This window comes from Prunus avium, chromosome 2, assembly GCF_965620075.1.
Source record: "Prunus avium chromosome 2, drPruAviu1.hap1.1, whole genome shotgun sequence".
NCBI classification, from domain to species: Eukaryota; Viridiplantae; Streptophyta; class Magnoliopsida; order Rosales; family Rosaceae; genus Prunus; species Prunus avium.
The window spans coordinates 11,188,818-11,198,198 of record NC_142285.1 but is presented as its reverse complement, the minus strand read 5'-3'; the positions used below and the strand labels follow the sequence as shown (position 1 = coordinate 11,198,198).

Below are 9,381 nucleotides of genomic sequence, written 5' to 3'. Positions count from 1 at the left end.
TTACATCTACTCCTGCTAATGTGGTGTGCAGATTGCGAAAGGCATTATATGGATTGAAACAGTCTCCCCGAGCATGGTTTGGGCGTTTTACCGTGGCAATGAAGACTTATGGTTTTAAGCAGAGTAATTCTGACCATACTCTGTTCTTAAAACACAAGGGAGGAAAGGTAACTGCTCTCATCATTTATGTTGATGATATGATTATTACTGGGAATGATAAGCAGGAAATTTCTCAACTACAAAAATATTTGGCAAAGGAGTTTGAAATGAAAAATCTTGGTGGACTCAAGTACTTCTTGGGCATTGAAGTTGCTCGATCAAAGCAAGGCATATTCCTCTCACAAAGGAAGTATGTTCTAGATTTATTGGCAGAAACTGGAATGTTAGATTGCAAACCTGTGGACACTCCAATTGTTCAGAATCACCGCCTTGGGGAATATCCCAATCAAGTACCCACTAACAAAGAAAGATATCAAAGATTGGTGGGACGACTGATCTACCTATCCCATACCCGACCCGACATCGCGTATGCTGTAAGTGTTGCTAGTCAGTTTATGCATTGTCCAAGTGAAGATCATATGGATGCGGTTCTTCGGATTCTTAAATATTTGAAGTCCGCACCAGGAAAAGGACTTATGTTCTCTAAGAATGGTCATCTGAATATCAGTGGCTATACAGATGCAGATTGGGCAGGGAATGTCACTGATAGACGATCAACATCAGGGTATTTCACATTTGTGGGAGGTAACTTGGTTACTTGGAGGAGCAAGAAACAGAATGTTGTTGCTTTGTCTAGTGCAGAAGCGGAATTCAGAGGAATGACCAAAGGAATTTGCGAACTTCTTTGGTTGAGAAAATTGCTTACAGAGATTGGATATGCACCTACATTAGGAATGCATCTACAGTGTGATAACAAGGCTGCAATATCCATTGCACACAATCCAGTTCAACATGATCGCACCAAACATGTTGAAGTGGATCGACACTTCATTAAAGAGAAAGTTGAAAATAAAGAAATTCAGCTTCCGTTTGTCAAGTCCGAAGACCAGCTGGCAGATATTTTGACAAAAGCAGTTTCTAGCAGAGTATTCCACAACTCACTGATCAAGTTGGGCATCGGTGATATCTATGCACCAACTTGAGGGGGAATGTTAGAAGTTGTCATATGTTGAATTTGTCTATGTTAATTATGTTGTCTAGTAGTCAATTAATGTGGCTAGTAATAGTCAATTAATGTTTGGCACCTACTATGTTTGGCACCTACAATATTTGGGGGGCTTGACTAGTTTGGTTGCCTAATTAGTTTGGTTGCCTAACTTGGTTGGTTGCCTAACTTGGTTGGTTGCCTAACTTGGGGGGCTTGACTAATGTCTTAGGAACTTGTATATATATGTGTTGATTGTAAGTAATGAACATAAGTGAAAATCAGAAAATATTCAACAACTCTCATTCTCTCTACTCTTTCCACTTTCTTCTCTCAATATTCTCTATGTTTTGACATTTTATGCTTCTGGAATTGGTGGGAACTTTGAAGGAATCACAGAAACTTTTCTTCAGAAATGTTAAGCTCATGTCTTGCATCTTCCTGCTCATAATTTCTCTTAGCTCTATCCTCTTTTTGAGTTGTATGTTGTCCATTAAACCACCAATCACTGATTTTGCCCTCAAGGCAAGGCTTCTACCAGCTACGTCTCCCGGCACCCCGGAATTCGCAAACCTTCTGAGTACTTTGAAAGGCGACCTCCGATTATTTGTTGGACTAGAGTGGATTTTTGTTATCGCGTTCTGTTTTTCCTCTTTGTTCTTTGCATCAGCTTCAATCTTAGCATCGGCAGTAACCTATTGCGGGAAAGACATGTCTATCAAGGAACTTCTATCAAGGGCCGTGAAATCATTGAAAAGACCGTTTCTTACTTGGTTTTACATAACCCTTCTTCGTCTGGGCTATTATCTATTTCTCATAGCCTTTCTGGTTTCTTTGGTGCTGATTTTCGATCTTACGTTCACTGAGCCTTCTTTATCATCTATAATCATATTGCTCCCAGCTATAGTTTTCGAAGCTTATCTAGCTGTTGTTTGGAATTTAGCACTCGTTGTTTCGGTACTCGAAGAAAAGTGTGGAATTGAGGCACTTGGGAAGGCTGGACAGCTCATCAAAGGATTGAGGATGCGCGGACTTTTCCTAAATCTTTTGTTTGTAGCACTCTCATATCCTGTGTCCCATGGTGTGCACAAGTTTGGCAAAACAGTCATGTCATCAAATGCTGCCATGATTCCATTGCTCCTCCTGAATTCGATATCCTGCCTGATCATAATGTTTAATCTCATGGCATATACAGTCCTCTATCACGATTGCAAGGTGACTCATGGAGAAGAACTTGAAATGCAAGGAGACACTGAAAATACTAAAGTGGCCATACCATGATGAAGGATGTCTAAATTTCTAGTAGTTTCTGTTTTTTGCGTGTGTTGTAACCATATTTTCTGCAGCTCCAGCTAGTTTTTATGCATAAAGTTAATAAAAAAGAGTTGTATAAAGTCAGTAAAAAAGAGTTGTAACCGTCAAAATAGTGCCTTCACATACAGGTTTTTAAATAAGAATCTGCTGAGGCTTGGATAGAAGCATTAACTACAATCTCCAGATGAACCATGATGTATCAACCACTTATTCTATATGCGATAAACCAAGAACAAGGTAATTAGAAAAAGAGAATCCGTTCCTTTGAAATCTGATGCAATACATTTTTGTCTTCTGAAAACAAGAGCAGCAAAGGCTAAAAACAATATAGCATCCATTTTTTTAACTTCTAAGCTGGCCATGTATGGCCTAAAGCATGGACAGTTAAGTCGAACAAAATGGACAGTTAAGTCGAACAAAATGGATTCACTAATTCTTCATATGAGCATTCTGTCTATTACAGAAGAGGGGAATAAGGTATTTGTAATATTTCTTCTTTCTGTTGAAAATAGATTTTCTTGGCATAGTGAGCAACATATTAATTGGATTTTTATGGCCAACAAACTATCCATATATTGAGAAGGACACTTTGTTGAGTTGACTTTGTACAGCCTCAAGCAAGCACCGCCGCAGGTTTCAACTTCGATTGTGCATGGACAGTTAAGTCGAACAAAAGAGGGGAATAACCAAACCAAATCGGTAATTATGGTTTACAGTTGAACTCGTGTATTGTCACACCGCCATAGAGCAACTAGCTAACATCTCCACTAAGCCAGTTTTAAGAGAAATGCTTTGGCGTAAAAGCGTTTTGATTTGAAAGGCCATTTTTTAAGATCAAAACAAATCAAAGCCTTTGATGACATTCTTCATGTAGTCCCATCACAATTGGAAAATAAAAAAAGACAACTTACAATTTCGCTTTAGAGCAAGACCAATAGAGGCAAAAGTTGGAGTCAAATAATCAAAATCAGCTCCACATTTTAAAAAAGAATACAACCAAAGTGGGATATGGATGAACGATTGGACCCCATTTTCCCAAATGCAGTGAAAATTTCGTCTAGCTTTCGAGAGTGAAAAGCAGAGGACCGGCCCCGGCCCAAGGTGACGTGCTTAAAGCCCAAAGTGTCAAAGACATAATTTATTAAAAATAGTGTAGCCCCGCGGCTATACCTGTTTTTTTTTAAAAATCTTATAGCCACGCGGCTTTCCTACGGAGTATAGCCGATCAGCTATATTGTTTTGGGAAATTGACGGCTTTGCCCGAGGCGCAACTAATTTATTCAATAATATCCTCATTTTGAAATCTAATCACAAATACCCCCTATAAAAACTCTCTATTGACAGCTTATTGCCCATCCTTCACTTAGTTTTCTTTTTCTTTTTCTTCTCAGTCGTTGCTCTTCTTCTTCCTCTTCCTCTTCTTCCTTCTGCCAAACCGCACAAGAATCCACCTCCACCATCGCTTAACTCAATCTCCTCTTAGTTATATCTTCAAACTATGAGCTAATTTGAACCTCAAGATTGAACCCCAAATTTGAAACCGAACCCTAGCCATGGCGTGACTCGCCACCTCAGTTGTCGGCCTCCATAACGAAGCCACAATCATGACTCTCCACCTCCGTCGTCGACTTCCATCACAAAGCCACGACACCATCATCTTCGATCTTCACTATGGTGAGTTCTAATATTGGTTTTGCTTTTCTTTCTTTTTTGGGTTTCTATTATTGATTGAGATTATTGGGTGATTACTTTCACTATTTTGAATGAGACATTAATGGCTTTCAATTGTGGTTTGTTTGCTGTTTCTGTGATTGAATGAAATTTACCAACTATTTCCTATGGTTGTCAAGCTCTTGGACTTGGATACATTGTTTTGTGCTTATGATTTGTCTTTGAAATCATGCATACACTGTTTTGTGATTAAGACTTGGACTTGCAGACCTCCTTGAAAGTGGTGCATTCACTATTTTGTGATTGTGATTTGTCTGTGAAATCACTTAGGTGATACATCAAATTAGGACTTTTGGCTTTTCTGAGCAACCTATAAGAATACATATAAAACTCATAAATGCTCTCTGAAATAACAGTAATGTGGGTTTTAACCGTAAGAAACCAACATCACAATTTGAAACCAGTAGCACCACCAACAAATGCAAGATTCTCATCCTTTACTTCTTTTGAAAGTGATTGGAGAGTTTGTTTGTTTTATGAGAATGCCAATATTTTAACATATGTTTGATAGTGTAAAGTTGACATATGTTGGATCTTTGTTTTCTCTATTTTTTCGTAATTCAATCTTGTATCTGTTTTTGGTGCAGTCTACAATTCTCAAGGTTGGTATCATGCCAAGGTTGTGTTGGTGCCGTGAAAAGGGTTCTTGGAAATCTTGAAGATTTGTTGACAACTCTTGCATTTATCTAGTTCCATTGTCTTGCTCTTCTTCTTCTCTGAGAATGTGCTTCTTTAACTGTTTGAACAATGCCAAATGCACTATTGATGATTTCCTGATTTCCTAATTTGTATTTTTATTCGCCTGCAAGAACACATTCGCTTCACCCATGTTCATAATTACTTTTATATTGCAATTGAGTAGTATGAAATTGTGTTCATGAATGTGAACTTTAATTTTGCAATGATACTGTCTTGTGAAAGCTTGCCATATATGAAGAATTGGGTCATTTAGAAAAGCCAATAATCTATATGAATTTTGGTATTAGTTTCTGTTTTGAAATTGGTTTCAATTGTGATTGAATGTTATGTTTTTGTTTCCATTGTGATTGAATGATTTACTTCTAATATGCATTTTTTTTATTTGTTTTATACAGATGGAAGATTGTCTTGTTTCAAGTGGTGACGTTCTTTTGGGGAGGAAATTGCTACCTTTCAGCTTAAATTCGGGTCTAAGAGGACATGTCCTAGAATTTTGCTGATAGATATAAATTGTGTTAAAATTCATGACCAAGAGGAGATATAAATTTTTTGTTTTTTTGCCACTTTCTTATGTATATCTTAAGATGTAATGAGATAACATTGTTAGTTCATCAATTTATGAAAGTCAAGTTAGAAGGAAATTTGTCAATCTCTAATTTCCATGGTTTTATCGTTTCCCCTCGCAAAGAAGAAGACCACCTGGCTTGAATTTTTTTTTTTGTTAGGGTTAGTTTTAAAGAAACAACGTCGTTTCATCTATTTAAGAGTTTTTTTTAAAAAAAAAAACTAAGGTGACTAAACGCAAGTTTTGGTTTTTATTTTTTAAACAAACAACATGCCTTAGAAGGCCCCCCACTGAAACGATACTTCCTCCTTTTTTTTTTTTTCTAAATAAATACATTAATGAATCTCCATTAATTTTAATTCTCTCCATAAGTTGAAGCGTCTCTCTCCTTCAGTACGCAATTCTCTTTGTACAAGATTTATACAAATAAATAAATATATGTATGTTAGATTTTTTTTTTCTTTTCCAAACAACACAATAACCAACTAAAAATAACACTCAAGTCCACACATAAAGGCCGAAAATCATAGCATTTTATGTTTCGTGATAATGAGTGGGATCAATGCATGAATTGAGTTTTACTTTTGACGTTGAATAAGTATTTTATGTTTTGAGATTGCATTATTATGCTTAAATGACAGTTAGTACTTATATTTTTTATATAGAATATTCTGGCTCAATAAGAAGTAGTAGTATAATTTATATGTATTATTATTTATAAATTTTTTATTAAAATAAATTAATGTTCAAAAGGCTTACGCCTCGCATAGCAGACTAAAAACGCATCGCCTCTACGCCTCGCCTTTTAAAACATTGATTGAAATACCTAAGTCAAGGTCAAGTTCCTTGAGATTGATTCTATCACGCGTAATGGACGTAGAGAGACAGAGAGGAAGAATGGTGGAAAGAGGAGGATATATATATATTTATATTTTTAAGCAAACAATAACCACGAACCACAAATATTTAAGTGCGTGGTTGATACGAAAAGGTTTGACTTATGCAAGAGAAGACTTGTACTTCCGACAAAATTTTTGAAAAAAATGTGTATATCTGTGGAAGACTTTTGAGGGAGAGCAAGTCTCCCCCAGAATATACGACATCGAAGTAGACTGAGAGCAAAAGAAGCTCCTCTCTGTTTCATGTTCAGTTTTTTATTCCTCTGCGTTCCATTGTTTCATGTTAATGCTTGATAGATTGTGCAGCTAAAGTTTGTGAGTGGGCATAGGTTGAAATCAATATTCCAACACTTTTATGCTGCACGATCTGCTGGACGGCTAAAGTTGAAGTTCCGCATCAAATTGGGAGAAAAAAGACGTAAATACATGATAGGAATGCATTGTCTGCAGTATAAGTAAAAAATTACGGATAAAAATAATCTTGTCAGTTGTATATGTTCCTACAAAGTTCCAATGTCACTAGCAATTAGAGTGCACAAGCCCATCTAAACATGCACATTGAAGACAACGTGTAGTAGGGTTTCAATGTGCAAAAGGTTAGGGAGAGAAACCTATTTCTTCTACAAGAACGACTCACCTACCACCGCCCAATACACATATATTGATTTCTCTCGTGTTTGGTATCATGAGTCGAAGTATGTAATTTACATTTATAGAACTTCCGCATTGTGCTTTTGTAAATTATGGAGTTTAAAACCTTTAATCCAAGAAAAAAAAAAAAAAAAAAAAAACTTCAATCATAGATTGGTCATATGACTATACCCCATCTCAAATCTACAGCCTTCTCACTGTTTTAATTTTTATCCCATTCAAACTAATCTCTAGCAGGTCATATGTGGATTTCTCAAGTGAAATGGGACAACGTAAGAAACACATAATTAATTAATTGCGCGGGGTCTATTCTTCTACTGAGCATTTGTGTGGATTGGCTTATAAGGCCAATTGTATTGAGTTTTCTATACGGAATGGAGAAGACGAGACGAAGTCAGAAAATCATAGTAACAGTCATAATATAAATAGGCTATGCCTTTGTGCTCTTTTACAATGCAAGAAAATATTAAAAGCTTTGAAGAACATCAATTTTTTTCTTTCTTCTTCATGATGGGGTCTTTTATGCTTCTGGAATTGGTGGGAACTTTGAAGGAATCGCAGAAACTTTTCTTCAGAAATGTTAAGCTCATGTCTTGCATCTTCCTGCTCATAATTTCTCTTAGCTCTATCCTATTTTTGAGTTTTATGTTGTCCATTAAACCACCAATCACTGATTTTGCCCTCAAGGCAAGGCTTCTACCAGCTATGTCTCCCGGCACCCCGGAATTCGCAATCCTTCTGCGTACTTTGAAAGGCGACCTCCGATTATTTGTTGGACTAGAGTGGATTTTTGTTATCGCATTCTGTTTTTCCTCTTTGTTCTTTGCAACAGCTTCAATCTTAGCATCGGCAGTAACCCATTGCGGGAAAGACATGTCTATCAAGGAACTTCTATCAAGGGCGGTGAAATCATTGAAAAGACCGTTTCTTACTTGGTTTTACATAACCCTTCTTCGTCTGGGCTATTGTCTATTTCTCATAGCCTTTCTGGTTTCTTTGGTGCTGATTTTCGATCTTACGTTCACTGAGCCTTCTTTATCATCTATAATCATATTGCTCCCAGTAGTTTTCGAAGCTTATCTAGCTGTTGTTTGGAATTTAGCACTCATTGTTTCGGTACTCGAAGAGAAGTGTGGAATTGAGGCACTTGGGAAGGCTGGACAGCTCATCAAAGGATTGAGGATGCGCGGACTTTTCCTAAATCTTTTGTTTGTAGCACTCTCATATCCTGTGTCCCATGGTGTGCACAAGTTTGGCAAAACAGTCATGTCATCAAATGCTGCCATGATTCCATTGCTCCTCCTGAATTCGATATCCTGCCTGATCATAATGTTTAAGCTCATGGCATACACAGACCTCTATCACGATTGCAAGGCTACTCATGGAGAAGAACTTGAAATGCAAGGAGGCACTGAAAATACTAAAGTAGCCTTTACCCCACTTATCAGTGCAGATTTACCATGATGAAGGATGTCTGAATTTCTAGTAGTTTCTTTTTTTTGCGTGTGTTGTAACCATATTTTTCTGCAGCTCCAGCTAGTTTTTATGCATAAAGTTAATAGAAAAGAGTTGTATAAAGTCAGTAAAAAAGAGTTGTAACCGTCAAAATAGTGCCTTCACATACAGGTTTTTAAATAAGAATCTGCTGAGGCTTGGATAGAAGCATTAACTACAATCTCCAGATGAACCGTGATGTATCAACCACTTATTCTATATGCGATAAACCAAGAACAAGGTAATTAGAACAAGAGAATCCGTTCCTTTGAAATCTGATGCAATTCATTTTTGTCTTCTGAAAACAAGAGCAGCAAAGGCTAAAAACAATATAGCATCCATTTTTTTAACTTCTAAGCTGGCCATGTATGGCCTAAAGCAAGGCGGAGGGAAATCGCCTAAGTCGTATGGTTATTTAGCCTGTTGTCTACTTAGTGTGGCGAGGCGTGGTAAGGCGTGCAAGGCGAGGCGTGGAAGGCGCAAAGAAGCGCCTCTGTCTGCAAGCCAGAGCGTAAGGAAGAAGACCACCTGGCTTGAATTTTTTTTTTGTTAGGGTTAGTTTTAAAGAAACAACGTCGTTTCATCTATTTAAGTGTTTATTTTTTAAAACTAAGGTGACTAAACGCAAGTTTTGGTTTTTATTTTTTAAACAAACAGCATGCCTTAGAGCACCTCCACCCATATAGGCTAAGGCAAGGCTAAGGCAAGGCAAGGGCTGCCACTATTCACGTGAATAGTGCCAGCCTTGCCTTAGTTGGTTCCACCCTTGGAAGGCTAGGGAAAGGGCAAGAAAAAAAAAAAGATTATGCAACAAAATATAAACAATTTAGAAAGTGAATAAAATTGTTATGTATTTATAGGGAAAATATCTATAATTTTTTGGT

General features: G+C 37.1%; 2 protein-coding genes across 2 annotated transcripts; both read left to right on the top strand.

Annotated features, from left to right (window-relative positions):
- Nucleotides 1-255: 255 nt before the first annotated feature.
- Nucleotides 256-2,550, top strand: LOC148296502 (uncharacterized). Its single transcript, XM_088249163.1, has one exon. It carries the CDS (start codon nucleotides 1,505-1,507, stop codon nucleotides 2,423-2,425), a length of 921 nt encoding a protein of 306 aa, XP_088105289.1. The 5' UTR covers nucleotides 256-1,504; the 3' UTR covers nucleotides 2,426-2,550.
- A 4,814-nt stretch (nucleotides 2,551-7,364) lies between these two features.
- Nucleotides 7,365-8,778, top strand: LOC148296501 (uncharacterized). The gene has a single exon (XM_088249162.1). It carries the CDS (start codon nucleotides 7,436-7,438, stop codon nucleotides 8,465-8,467), a length of 1,032 nt encoding a protein of 343 aa, XP_088105288.1. The 5' UTR covers nucleotides 7,365-7,435; the 3' UTR covers nucleotides 8,468-8,778.
- The last annotated feature ends 603 nt before the right edge of the window (nucleotides 8,779-9,381 follow it).